The sequence below is a fragment of the Salvia splendens genome, chromosome 16 (genome assembly GCF_004379255.2).
Source record: "Salvia splendens isolate huo1 chromosome 16, SspV2, whole genome shotgun sequence".
In the NCBI taxonomy this organism is placed as follows: Eukaryota; Viridiplantae; Streptophyta; class Magnoliopsida; order Lamiales; family Lamiaceae; genus Salvia; species Salvia splendens.
This window is the reverse complement of record NC_056047.1, coordinates 2,291,633-2,306,721: the sequence shown is the minus strand read 5'-3', so window position 1 is coordinate 2,306,721 and position 15,089 is coordinate 2,291,633. Positions and strand designations below refer to the sequence as shown.

The 15,089-nt window shown below is 41.3% G+C and overlaps 1 protein-coding gene and 1 pseudogene across 1 annotated transcript; one reads left to right on the top strand and one right to left on the bottom strand.

The window, feature by feature from the left end:
- Positions 1-427: 427 nt before the first annotated feature.
- Positions 428-5,038, top strand: LOC121769871 (annotated as a pseudogene).
- Positions 5,039-5,045: 7 nt separating this feature from the next.
- On the bottom strand, positions 5,046-7,270 carry LOC121769872. The gene is made up of 3 exons (XM_042166635.1): positions 6,494-7,270; positions 5,721-5,906; positions 5,046-5,576 (listed from the first exon to the last, which is right to left on the bottom strand). The coding sequence occupies exons 1-3, from the start codon at positions 6,959-6,961 to the stop codon at positions 5,295-5,297; spliced, it is 936 nt and encodes a 311-aa protein (XP_042022569.1). The 5' UTR covers positions 6,962-7,270; the 3' UTR covers positions 5,046-5,294.
- Positions 7,271-15,089: the final 7,819 nt, after the last annotated feature.

Sequence of the window (15,089 nt, the reverse complement as noted above, 5' to 3'; positions counted from 1 at the left end):
TTTCTTGCTTCTTCTAGACTATTGAATCTGGTTGGTTGAAATAAATTTTTCATTTTTATTTTTATGAACTAATCTATCACTTCAATCTTTGCTACAAATAACAATGCTACAAATATGAAGGCTTCGAATTGTTGTTATGATATGATGATTTTATGTATAGCTGATTGTTAGTAGTATAATACTTGTATATGAAAGTATATACTATGGTGCTTCTATATACAGATGTATTCTTAACAAAGGTGAAAATTTTAGTAATCATTGGAGCTTCAAGATTGATTGCTAATGTTAATTTTCTTCTATTGATTTCAGTAACACTGCACCGCATATAGATTCAAGAAGCTGCATTGTGCAGATTGGTTGCTTCGAGGATTCTTCATGAAATTGTATCTCAACCAGTGTTGGACAGCAGCTTCACTGAATCTCCCTAATGTATCAAAGGTTGGAGAAGGACCCTGCGGTTTTAGACGAAGCCTCATTATTAAGTAAACTCTGGTTTTCTTGGATAGATCCGTTGCTCTCCTTAGGTAACTCGAAGCCTCTAAATGTTGACGATATTCCTACCCTTGGATCTGAAGATGAAGCCCTTTTGGCATACAAGAATTTCAATGAAGCATGGAATTCACTCATGGAAGAAAAGGGCACTAAAAACACCAAATTCTTCGCCTTGCGTGCCATCACAAGAGTTTATTGGAAAAACATGATGCTGGGTGGGATGTGCGCGTTGCTTAGAACAGTTTCTGTAGTGGCTACACCGTTGCTGCTTTATGCTTTTGTCAGCTACTCGAATCTTGAGAAGAAGAATCTGAGCAAGGGTGTTTCCCTGGTGGGATTGTTGATTTTTTTTAAGGTTGTCGAATCTCTTTCATATCGGCAGTTCTACTTCTACTCCAAGAGAATTGGGATGAGGATGAGGTCTGCTTTGATGGTGGCAATCTACCTCAAACAGCTCAAGCTCTCTAACATAGGGAGACGGAGGCACTCGACTGGGGAGATAGCTAACTACATTGCTATTGATGCTTATCGCCTGGGAGAATTCGTTGTGCTGCTCCACCTTGGCTGGACTTCGGTAGTCCAGCTTTTGTTAGCCATTGCTGTCATCTCCTCTGTTGTGGGCTTCGGTGTGCTTCCTGGTCTAGTGCCTTTCATCGTCTGTGGCCTTCTCAACGTGCCATTTGCAAAGATGTTGCAGAGGTTTCAGACCAAGTTCATGGCTGCTCAAGACAAGAGGCTGAGATCATTCTCTGAGATCCTCTACAACATGAAGATCATCAAGCTGCAGGCATGGGAGGAGAATTTCAAGAACATGGTCCAGTCTTTTAGGCAGACCGAGTTCAAGTGGCTGTCTGAATATCACTACAAGAAGACTTATAGCACTGTCTTGTATTGGATGTCTCCGACAGTTGTGTCGTCTGTCATATTCTTCGGGTGCGTGGTGTTTGAGAGCGCACCTCTGGATGCTGGCACGGTCTTCACAGTCATGGCTGCGCTCAGGACCATGGCTGAGCCCGTGAGGCTGATACCGGACACTCTCTCCTCTTTGATCCAAGTTAAGGTATCGTTCAAGAGGATAGACACGTTCATGCTTGAAGACGAGCTCAAACAAGAAGACACACAGATGCGAGGGAAAGGAGATTCAGGCCTAATTTCTATAAAAGATGGTAGTTTTAGCTGGGATGGTGAGGCAAAATCACTGACTCTGTGTGACATCATTCTTAAAGCAAAGCCAGGGCAAAAGATCGCGGTCTGTGGGCGCCTTGGAGCCGGGAAATCGTCACTTTTACATGCAGTTCTAGGCGAAATACCAAGAATATGTGGAAGTGTAAGAAGCTATCCTGCTTCTTCAAAGTTTGCTTGATACCAAAAATTGAATGTTTTTGTTTTGTTCTGTTTTTCTTGCAGGTGAGTGTTGTTGGATCAGTGGCTTATGTACCTCAGGCTTGTTGGATCCAGAGTGGGACTATTCGCGAAAACATACTGTTTGGGAAGGCGATGGATAAAGCCAAATACGAAGAGGCCATTAGAGTGTGTGCTCTAGACAATGATTTTCATAGTTTTGACTATGGAGATCTCACCGAGATAGGCCAAAGAGGGCTGAATCTGAGTGGGGGGCAGAAGCAGAGGGTTCAGCTTGCTCGAGCAGTGTACAACGATGCTGATATCTATCTCCTCGACGACCCTTTTAGTGCAGTAGATGCACAGACAGCTGCATCCCTCTTCAAAGTAAGAAATGGTTATTTAGTTTAAGCAGCAATTTAGTAGTAAAAAAGAATTGAATCAATTTTACTGCAGGATTGTGTGATGACTGCACTAGCAAAGAAGACAGTGATTCTTGTGACTCATCAAGTGGAGTTTCTCACTACTGTTGACAACATTCTGGTAATGAACTTGAACAGTATTTGCTCGTTTTGTAACGACAGCATTGATGAGTTTTTTTTTTGCTTCTAAGGTTGTGGAAGGAGGCCAAGTCATTCAATCAGGAAGCTTCGAGGCGCTCCTGATTGAAGGGACGACCTTCGAGCAGCTCGTGTTTGCTCACAGAAGTAGCATGGGATCATTTGATGACACGTCCGCTTCAAATCAACACGAGCATGATGTGGAACGTGTGAAGAGCGACAAGCCTAGAAGCAAAGAGGAAAGTGAGGTGGAGATTGTGATCAAACCAAAATTCCAGCTGACTGAGGAGGAGGAGAAAGAAGTTGGAGTGATAGGGTGGAAATCCATGTTAGATTACATCTTCGTCTCAAACGGATCAGTCTACGCTTGCTGTGCTGCGATATCTCAGTTTGGCTTCGTGGCAACGCAGGCTGCTGCAAGCTTCTGGCTAGCATTCTCAGTTCAAAACCCTCAGAAAAGTGGCCTCTTAGTGGTCAAAGTTTACACTCTGATATCATTACTCAGTGTATTTTTTGTGTATTTTAGGTCACTGTTTGCAGTCTGCTTAGGCCTCAAAGCCTCCGAATCCTTCTTCTCCGGTTTCATCAACTCCATCTTCAACGCTCCCATGCTCTTCTTCGACTCCACCCCAATCGGGAGGATACTAACGCGTGTATGTATGATTCTTTTCCCACCTTCCTTTTTCGATTTTTCACATAATTCTCAATCTTTTGAATCAGATTTTATCCATGCATTCTTGATCAGGCCTCATCAGATTTAAGTGTGCTAGATTTTGATATCCCATTAGCATTCCAATTAGTTATGGCTGGAATAGCTGAGCTCATAGCAACAGTAGTGATTATGGCCTCTGTCACATGGCAAGTCCTATTTGTGGGCTTTTTTGCTATTGCATCCTCAAAGTATATCCAAGTAAGATTTATATAACCTCAAACTTCACTTTCATAAATCAGTTTTGCATCAGTACTTTATTGTCTGAAAATTTCAGTTCTTGGATGTAAGGGATACTACCAAAGATCTGCAGGCGAGCTGATGAGGATAAATGGAACAACAAAAGCCCCCGTTATGAACTATGCGTCCGAGACAGCGCATGGAGTTGCAACCATAAGAGCTTTCGGAGTTGCTGACATCTTCATCACGAACTACCTCAAACTTGTCGACACAAATGCAAAGGTCTCCCTTTGCTCAAGCGCAGCCTTGGAATGGCTCGTGTTGAGGACTGAGGCACTTCAAAACCTCACCTTGTTCACTTGTGCTGTTTTCTTACTATTGATCCCAAACAACTACATTGCTCCAGGTATGTTTCTGCAAAATCAACCTTTTCCTTTCTTTTTATGCTAATATGGACTTTTTTGTTGTTGTTACAGGTCTTGTAGGACTATGTCTTTCGTATGCATTCGCACTGACCAGCACGCAGGTGTTTCTCTCGAGATGGTACAGTAGCTTTGCCAACTACATCGTCTCCGTTGAGAGGATAAAACAGTACATGCAGATACCTCCTCGGGCACCAGCTGTGATAGCCGATAAGAGGCCTCCATCTACGTGGCCTCGAAAGGGTAGAATTGATTTAATGGACTTGAAGGTAAGAAATGAAACTACTTTACACATGGTCTTATGTTAAACACATGTGAATATTGAAGAACGTATCCAAAACTGACGTTTAACACTCTTTTTAGATACGGTATCGCCCTAATGCTCCTATAGTCCTCAAGGGGATTACCTGCACTTTCAAAGAAGGGAAGAGAGTGGGGGTGGTGGGCAGGACAGGGAGTGGGAAAACGACATTGATCAGTGCTTTGTTTCGTCTGGTTGAGCCTCAAAGCGGGAAGATCCTCATAGACGAACTTGATATCTGCTCGATAGGGCTGAGGGATTTGAGGCTGAAGCTCAGCATTATACCTCAAGAGCCTACTCTGTTTAGGGGAAGTGTTAGGACAAATGTTGACCCATTAGGCCTTCATTCTGATGATGAGATATGGGAGGTAACATAAATCCATATTTTAGACGAAGTTTTTATCTTCATTATTAATTCTTGATTTGCAGGCCCTTGAGAAATGCCAACTTAAGTCCACAGTCAGTAAACTGCCAGACTTGCTAGATTCTTCTGGTAATGATACTAAATGTGGTAATAAAACAGATCAAGACAAACTACCTCATCACTGCCAATTTTAGTATTTCTTGGTTTTTGTGCAGTGAGTGATGAAGGGGAGAACTGGAGCATGGGGCAAAGGCAGCTCTTTTGCCTTGGAAGAGTGCTTCTTAGATGGAACAAGATCTTGGTTCTCGACGAGGCAACAGCCTCGATTGACTCGGCCACAGATGCCATTTTGCAGAAGATAATCAGAGAAGAGTTTGCTCACTGTACTGTGATAACTGTGGCACACAGGGTTCCGACTGTCATAGACAGCGATATGGTGCTGGTCATGTCGAACGGTGCGTTTTCCCTCGTGTCGTGTGTGAAGTGAAACACAAGATGTAATATGACGTTTTGTTGCAGGGGAATTGGTGGAGTATGACGAACCCTCAAAGCTTATGGAGATGAATTCTGCATTTTCAAACCTTGTTGCTGAATATTGGTCGAACTGCAAACAAGAATAACCAGTGCATTTGGTTTTTTCGAGCTAATAGTACTTTTGTAATCGGTGTTTTAGATCTTCTACTGAAAAGTGACATCTTATTCAATTGAATTTCTTGGCATATTATACATGATACAACTAATACCACAATCTCTCACATTCTTTACACCTCCCAATTTTATTACCACAATCTTTCGAAATGGGAAGTTTCACATTTCCTAAGTTAAACCCAAAAAAAAGAATTTTGCTTCAACTGTTACCAATTTAGACAGTATTCAAAATGTGGTTTCAGCAGCATCACCACAGGCGCTGTTAAAGTAGGCTACTTCAGCTGTAAGTGCAAGCATCCTTCTTGAACCTGATGGCCTTGTTGCTAGTCGAATCAATGATCAATGGGCACGACACTCTTTTATGGTGCTTTGTCCTCACCAACTTCCCAACCACATCACCTCGCGTTCTCACTTCAAACTCCAACGTCAGTGGAACCTGGACAGCGCCGCCAGCTTTAACTTCTAGATTCGATGCAGCCCCGTATAAGGGGACTCTAGTTCCCTCTATGTGCACCACCACATTCTTGTGACTTTTCCGGTGTTGATAGTATTTCTTCAGCTGGGATTACACAATCAAACATACTCAAACTCAAAGTAAACACCTTTTAAACTGGTTTCTTGAAATATGATGCACATGCGATAAGAACTACATACAAAAAAAAAAACACGGAGAAGCAAAATGGAGGGTGTCGTAGATGCCTACCTCCCCTGTTGCAACAACGACATCAGAGTAGATGAGATTGACCGGTGTTGCAGTAACATGAATGCCGTAGAATGTAGCAGGATTGTACACACTGATCCTCAAGGAACCATTCACATTTAGCATCTTTGTTGGAACTCCGGTGAAGTCTGCACCCGAGCCGATGTACATATTGTTGACCGTCAAGCTCTGCACACGATATTTTAGTGTTCAGCTACCCTTCTGAGGTCTTACACAAGATAAAGTGTCGAGATCATACAAAATTGAATATCTTAGCTAAGCCAAGCCTATCATAAATGCAAGTTGCTTTCAGTCAACCGATCATCAGCTTCAGTAGAAATGGTCATAAATTGAAAGCTCTACCAATCCACATCAAGAATTTAAGCAACAATCAATTTGTCTTACACACATCTGCAACTGATCATCAGATCTCTACAAATCATAACACAAAACTTATCCAAACTAGACAAACTCTGCTTAATCAAACCATAATCACCATAATTTGCAGTATCTCACAAAATTTCCCAATCACTATTAATATTATAGAAATTCTCACTTTATGCCGAGATTAAGTGTTAATCAGTGCAGAAACGGTGGCTTCAACTCTAGCAGATAACACCAAAACTCCAACCAGCATCTTCAAAACACAAAAAACCCCCAAATTCCTCATTTCCCCAAATTTAACCTCGAAACTCCCCAAATTTAACCTCGAAACCAACACAATCAATCAATCAAACAAACACTCACAAACACATTAAAATGGGTAAAAAACTTACCTTGACAGCAACTTCAGCCTTGAACGGCCTCCCGGCGCCCCAGATGATCAAGCAGAACACCGTAAACAGCACAACAAACCCCAACAGCGCCAACAAAATCTGGCAGCGCCGCGTGTATGCCTTATCATCGTCGAACTCGTCGTAATTCCCCTCCTCCACGATCACATCGCACTCGGGCCACCCCTTGTCGTTGCGCTTGCTGCGGCCGCCCTTCCGCCCCGACGACGACCGGAAAATCCCGGAGAATCGGCTGGCGGAGGAGTTGCGCGAGTGGCGGCCGAAGGAGGGGTGCGAGGGGGACTCCATGGGGCTATTGAAATTGGGGGTGGCGTGCATGGACGACGACTTGTCCCCGTCGTGCGAGTCCCGCGACGGGCTCTGCACGTAGTACACCGGCCTCTTCGGAGACCTCGACGGCGACGACGGCGCCAAGCTCGTGACATCGGATTCCGATTTCGCGTGCTGCATTTCTCAATTTTTTTTCCTTTCCGAGATTTTGGGAGAAGTGTGTATCAGTCGAGGGAAGTAAATTGATGGACTCTGTTTCAACTCTAAACCCTAATCATGTAAAAAAAGCACAATTTGTTTCGATTGAACAGCAGAATTAAGAATTTGACAATTGAGAGGGGACAATTGAAGGAAGCACATAATCCAATGCGAGGAAATGGAAGAATTTGGAAATGCAGAGGTTGGAAAAACTAAAAAGCAGTGTCAGTGCGTGTAGTGTGTGTGCAAATGTGCATGGGAGTAAGCAAGCAGAGGTGGAAAGTGAAGAGTGAGTTTGTGTGGTGATGAAAGCTTTGTAAGGGAAAGAGATTCACAACTGACTCCGAGGCTGGCTCCGGGCCTGGCTCCGAGCCTATGCGTTTTACATAGTGTCGGCAGCCACAAGTCGCTTTCGCAACTGAGTGGAGAGGTGGGTCCCTTTTTCCATGGTTTATTTGATTTGATTTTATGTTTTAATTAATCAACTATTATGACAACGTACCAAATACGAGTACGAATTTATTCAGAGCTATATTGATGTTTAGCTAAATTCTAGTAGCATATATTAGTTGGGGAGTTGTGACTAAATGACATGTTTTTGATATACTTCAATTGATGTTTTTGTTTTGTCGGTCAAGTAGAAAGTTGTTACTATTTAATTAAACTCGTGTTTAGTAGAAAAGATTAATTTACTAGCGCATGATTTGACATTATTGTATATTTAGTAGTACTACTATATTCTAGAAGTGTGCTATATTATGATTTATGCAAACTATTATGCTTGGTCGAATTGAATTATAAATCCAACTTTACATTATATGCTTATTAAATAATTTTATATGACGTGGATGATTTGTAGTATATGCTGGCATAACAAAATTATTATGGTTATAGTACTACTTAATAGAAGATGATTTGTCATGTGACAAGCCTATATTTCGTATTTGTGGTATTTAATATACGAGGTGAGTGTAATTTTACATTTCGCACTTCAATTGTAAACCACATCATATCATACTAATTAATATAAAATGCATATTTTATTAATTAATTCATTTAGGTTGGAAACATTTGGGAATTATAATTGACGTATTTAGTGGGTGGATATAATAATTGGAGTTTGGTGACACGAAGCCTACGGCTATGTAATCAGTCCTAACTCCTAAGCTATACACTAATTTGAGATATTATCATCATTTATAGTGACCGTGTTTAAACGAGGAACGATATGCTACACCCCTAATGTGAGCATCACTCTCGTTTGAATCACGTTTAACATTTTTCCTTTCGATTTATATATTTAGTTTAATTCTAACACATTAAAAAATATTATTGAAATTTTTAATTACACAAAATTCATAAAAATAAAAAATTATGCTTTGATTTTTGTGAATTTTTTGAAATTAAAAATTTCAATAACATTTTTAATGTATTAGAATCAAACTAAATATATAAATCGAAACGAAAAACGTTAAACGTGCTTCAAACGAGAGTGATGCTTACATAAGGTGTGTAGCATATCATTCCTCATGTTTAAAAATTGTATATTTACATTAATGTATACGGATTGAAACCGTTTTGGTATAAACTAGTACTATTAGAGTAGTACTCCCTCCGTTCCGCGGTAGTTGAGTCATTTCATTTTCAGCACTCGTTTTGAAAAAATGATAATAAATAGTTAAAGTAGAGATATAGTAAAGTAAGTGATAGAATAAGGTAGCTAAGAGTCCTATCTACATTATTTTATCTCTTATTTTACTTTTTCTCCGTTTTAACTATTTATTATAATTTTTCTAAAATGAGTATACAAAATGAAATAACTCAACTACCGCGGAACGGAGAGAGTATATCGTGAATCACACTATATTTCAATAAGTACGATCTTTTACTTCAATTTTTTAAAAGTAATTTTTTTGTAGGTTTGGGTTGATAAATATGGAGTATATTGTAATCTTATCTTTACTAGTCCTCAACACTTTAGCAAAGCACCAAAAAGAAAATAAAAGTTCCCACCAGTTAAGCTTTTACCTAATGGTAAACCTTTACAACTAGGACAAAATTGAATAAAAAAATTTAATTTTGAAGACACCCTTCATTGCGTTCTTGGTTTTTTTTTGTTTCACAATTATTCCCCCGACATATCATTTTGTCTTTTAGCTAACTTGGAGTTAGTGTATTAGTTAGTGTATCCACTATAGGGTACACTCCCTGTGAACTCTGATGTAACGCGATCAAATCTCGAACACAGTCAAGATCAACAATAGAACGAATAGCAAGATCGACAACACACACAATTTGATTGAAATGAGTTTAACGAAGGAAAACCAAGATCTCAATGAGAAAACGATGAGGAATCTTTTATTCAATTTCTGTGGAAGATTACAAACTGATTGGATGAAAAATCTTTTTCTCTCTCATTCTACTTGCACAGCTCGGTTATTCACTCTATATAACACTAATCTAACAACCAAAACAAATCCAACGGCTGTCATTTAAGCTAACTAACTAATCGCATCCGACGGCTCACGTTTGTCTATGCATCAGTTAATAACAACGGTCAACACCGAACTCGACTAAGTTCGGCTAATGCCGAGCACCAGCAAGTTCGGCTAATCACCGAGCATCTGCAAGTTCGGCTAATCACCGAACACCTGCAAGTTCGGCTAATCACCGAACAACATATCAGTTCCTGCCGAGCATGATTAAGCTCGGCTAACACCGAGCTGCAATCAATCACCGAGCTTTACTGATTGTGCAGTTTTGCCCCAATCCTCATAACAAATCTCCACCTTGGGACACAACTGGACAATCCACAGAGCATATCCATCTTCCACAATCACTCCAGCTGAATCAGATTCACCAAATCCATGCAATACTTCAACTTAAGTCCGGGTAACACCTTTGTTAGCATATCAGCAGCATTGTGCTCAGTAGCCACCTTTTCAATCTTCACCGAGCCCTTTTCAGCTTCATCCCTCACAAAATGTAGTTTGACATCCACATGCTTACTCCTCTCATGGAATGTCTGGTGCTTCGATAAACATATGGCACTATTTGAGTCACACAGCAATGTCACAGCTTCTTGATCAACTCCAAAGTCAGAGCAGATTCCTTTCAGCCACATGCTCTCCTTCACAGCCTCAGCCATGGAAATGTACTCAGCTTCTGTCGTTGAGAGTGCCACTACAGATTGCAAACTAGATTTCCAACTCACTGCAGCACCATACATGCAGAATACATAGCCGGATTGGGACTTCCTTGTGTCAATGTTAGTTGCAAAATCAGAATCACAATATCCCAATAGAGGCTGCTTTTCAACCTTCTTACTTCCATCAAATAGAATTCCATAATCATGAGTACCACTGAGGTACCTCAACATCCACTTCAAAGCATGCCAGTGTTCCAGACCTGGATCAGCCATGTACCTGCTTACAACACTTATTGCTTGGCTGATATCTGGCCTTGTACACACCATGGTGTACATGATGCTTCCCACTATGTTCGCATATGGGGTCTTGTCCATTTCTCTTCTTTGATCATCATCTTTGGGGCTTTGATTCATACTGAGTTTGAACTGAGAACTCAGTGGTATGCTCACTGGTTTACTTTGATCCATCTGAAATTTCTTGATCACATTACTGATATAATCCCTCTGAGTCAGCCATATCTTCTTGTGATGTCTATCTCTGATAATTTCCATCCCAAGAATCTTCTTAGCATTGCCAAGATCTTTCATTTCAAACTCAGATTTCAGATCAGATTTTACTAGCTCCACCTCTTCCTTATGCTTAGCAGAAATCAACATATCATCTACATACAATAGTAGATATGCCACAGCAACTCCATCTCTTCTCTTGATGAATACACAGTGATCATACAAAGATTTCTCAAACCCAATCTTCTGCATGAACTCATTAAATCTAAGATACCACTGCCTTGAACTTTGTTTCAGCCCATATAAGCTTCTCTTCAGTAGACAGACCTTTCCCTCATCCCCTGGTTGAACAAAGCCAGGTGGTTGTTCCATGTAGATCTTTTCTTCAAGCTCTCCATGAAGAAAGGCTGTTTTAACATCAAGTTGCTCTAATTCCCAATCTCTTTGTGCAACAATTGCCAGCAAAATTCTGATGGAACTATGCTTAACCACAGGTGAAAAAATCTCATTGTAGTCCACCCCTTCTTTCTGTGTGAATCCCTTAGCCACCAATCTAGCTTTGAATCTGATTTGGTTGTCGTTGAAAGCTTCAACTTTCTTCTTGTAAATCCACTTACAACCCACTGTTTTCTGGTCAGTAGGTCTCAATACCAATATCCATGTGTGATTTTTGTACAAGCTATCAATTTCTTCCTGCATAGCCAGCAACCATTGATCCTTTTCTGGACTCCTCAATGCTTCTTTATATGTGGAAGGTTCATGATAATCCATCTCCTCAGCCACTGCTAGAGCATAATGCATCATATCATAATCATTAAATCTGGTAGGGAGCTTGATATTCCTTCTTGCTCTGTCTCTTGCAATTACTCTTTCCGGAGTTCTGACTTCAGTTTGGCTTTCAGTAGTTCGACCACCAGTGGCTTCACATGTAGGACTTGGATGAGTCTGAGTTGCATCTGTAGGTTTTCTCAGGTTCTCCACCTCAAAATGAGTTCTCTGAGTATCTCTGTTGAGGAAAGGCATTTCAGATTCTTTGAAGATTACATCTCTACTAACCACCACTTTCTTGTTCCCTTCCTCACAACACCATAACCTATAGCCCCTGACTCCCTTCTGATAACCGATCATGACACATCTGAGAGCCCTAGGCTCCAATTTGTCCTGCTTTATATGAGCATAAGCTCTACACCCGAATGGCCTTAGCCTTGAGTAATCCCCAGCACTGCCATACCATCTGCTATCCGGGGTTTCACTCTCTATAGCAGTTGATGGAGACTTGTTGATCAAAACAACGGCAGTTGAAGCTGCTTCTGCCCAAAATGGCTTTGACATACCAGAAGCTATCAGCATACACCTTACCTTCTCTAGGATAGTTCTATTTGCCCTCTCAGCAACTCCATTTTGTTGTGGGTTGTGAGGGACTGTTCTATGCCTCTTAATTCCTTTGTTTTTGCAGAACTCATCAAATTCATGGGACAAGAACTCTAAACCATTGTCAGTTCTTAGGCATTTCAGTGGCCTTTCCTTTTCCAGTTCAACCTCTGTGCACCATTGCTGAAATTTCTGAAAAGTTTCTGATTTTTCTTTCATAATCACTATCCATATCTTTCTTGAGAAGTCATCAACAAATGATAGAAAATATCTACCTCCTCCAATGCTGTTTATTGGTGCAGGGCCCCAAATGTCACTGTGAACATATTGGAGAGGCTCCTTTGATATATGTTTTCCCTCTCCATATGGCTGCTTTTTACTTTTGCCTAGGATGCACTCTTCACATGATCCTATATCCACTGGTGTCTCAGACTTAGGCATCTTAATCACACCTTGTTTTAAAAGCTGTCTTATTCCAGTTTCTCCAATGTGGCCTAGCCTTGCATGCCAATTGATGGATTCTTGAGTTGAGTGAACTGATCCATTAATTGTATCAGCCTTCAGGTAGTAAAGAGCATTGTTTCTGATAGCTTTCATAATCATCTGGTCATTCTTTGTCACAAGCATCTCTCCACCATATAGAGTCAACCTATAGCCTTTCTTTTCAAGAAGGCCCAAGGAGATCAGGTTTCTCTTGATAGATGGAATATATCTAACATCTGTTAGTGTTCTTAAACATCCATCATCCAATCTCAAACATATATCCCCCACACCCTTGACTTCGCATACATGATCATCTCCTAGTAAAACCGAGCCATCTGACTCTCTCATATTCCAGAACCATTCAATATTTGATGACATATGGAAACTGCACCCAGAGTCCATGATCCATACCTTGGAAATTGGGCTGCTTTTAACCACATTTAAGGCTCTTGCTTCTTCAATTCCTTCAGTGATAGCAGCTGTACCCTCCTCTCTGTCATTCTCAGCTTGCTTCTTTTTCCAAGCAAAACAGTTTTGTTTGATATGGCCTGGTTTCTTACACCAGAAACAGCTCCTGGTCTCTTTCTGATCTGCACCCTTTGTGGTTGGAGGCTTCCATTTCTGAGATGAGGGTTTCTTGAATTTAAAAGGCTTCTTTGATGCTACCCTAACACTCAGACTCTCAGCAGCCTGATCAATAGGTTTATCGTTTGATTTCTGCGTTCCCTTCAATTTTAAAGCAGAGAATACCTCTTCCAAAGTTACCTTCGAATCTCTCCCCAGTAGTATTGAGTCCTTAAACTGCTCAAAGCTTGGAGGCAGAGCATTCAATAACATCAAAGCCTTGTCCTCATCCTTCATGGCATCATCCACACTTTCAAGATCGTCTATACACTTTCTGAATTCTTCAAGTTGACCCCCAAGATTCTTGGAGTCAGAGAATCTGAAATTGAACAGCCTTTGCTTAAGGTGTAATCTGTTCGAAATCGACTTCTCCATATAAATCTTCTCCAATTTCTCCCACACCCCTGCGGCATCATCCTCCTTTTGGACTTCCCTGAGTACCCTGTCACTCAGGCACAAGACGATGGAGCTATAAGCCTTGTATTCCATTTCTTGTGCTTTCGCCGCATCAGCCTCCTGCGTTCCCTTCTTATCCGTCTTGGATTTCACATAATCCCAGACCCCTTGCTGCATCAAAACAGCTCTCATCTTCAATCTCCAAAGGCCAAAATCATTTTCGCCAGTAAAACGCTCAACATCAAATTTCGCAGTAGACATTGTCGAATGTGTCGTCTTCTTCCGTTCCCACAGACGGCGCCAATTTGTGAACTCTGATGTAACGCGATCAAATCTCGAACACAGTCAAGATCAACAATAGAACGAATAGCAAGATCGACAACACACACAATTTGATTGAAATGAGTTTAACGAAGGAAAACCAAGATCTCAATGAGAAAACGATGAGGAATCTTTTATTCAATTTCTGTGGAAGATTACAAACTGATTGGATGAAAAATCTTTCTCTCTCTCATTCTACTTGCACAGCTCGGTTATTCACTCTATATAACACTAATCTAACAACCAAAACAAATCCAACGGCTGTCATTTAAGCTAACTAACTAATCGCATCCGACGGCTCACGTTTGTCTATGCATCAGTTAATAACAACGGTCAACACCGAACTCGACTAAGTTCGGCTAATGCCGAGCACCAGCAAGTTCGGCTAATCACCGAGCATCTGCAAGTTCGGCTAATCACCGAACACCTGCAAGTTCGGCTAATAACCGAACAGCATATCAGTTCCTGCCGAGCATGATTAAGCTCGGCTAACACCGAGCTGCAATCAATCACCGAGCTTTACTGATTGTGCAGTTTTGCCCCAATCCTCATAACACTCCCAATAGCACCGCTCTTTTTTTTTTCTACAACCCCATTTTATTTGTCTGCACTTAAAAAAAAAGTTATCCGCAGCTATAAGGTGGATGCTTCCAATAACCCCAAAATTTTGTATCCACTTTTCATTTAATTTTATTTTTATTTATTTTAAATCAATTATAATAAAAAATCATCAGAATGTAAATAATTAGAAAACGAGGTAATTGGGACCGAATATTCGTTGTAGTATGGAACCGGGAAAATTTTACAACGAACATTTAAAAATAATACAAATAAAAACGTCGTCACCGTCTACTCGGTGTCGGAATCGGATTCCTCCTCTTCTCCGCCGTCTCCCCCGCTTCCGTCGGCCGCCCCTGCCAAATCCTCATCAGACAAGCCTAGACGGCGCTGGATCCGACCTATGAGTTTCCAGTATATACCCTTGATGACCGGGTCGGTTGCGGTCTCGTAGCGGAGGCAGTTATCATGCAGTTGTTGCACCAACTGCACATCTAGGTTCTCCCTCAAGACCTCGTGGGGACCAGGGGCGATGTGCTGCGGTATAGGGGCGGGCTGCGGGATGCGCGATCCAGACGCTGCCGGCGATAGGCGGGAGGAACTTCTAGCCACTCTAGCACTTCAGATAGAGGCCTGTTGTCCCGGAGGGCGTGGGCGCCTAGAGTGTGTAGCAGAGGGCTTTTCGGTTTGCTCGTCATTGAG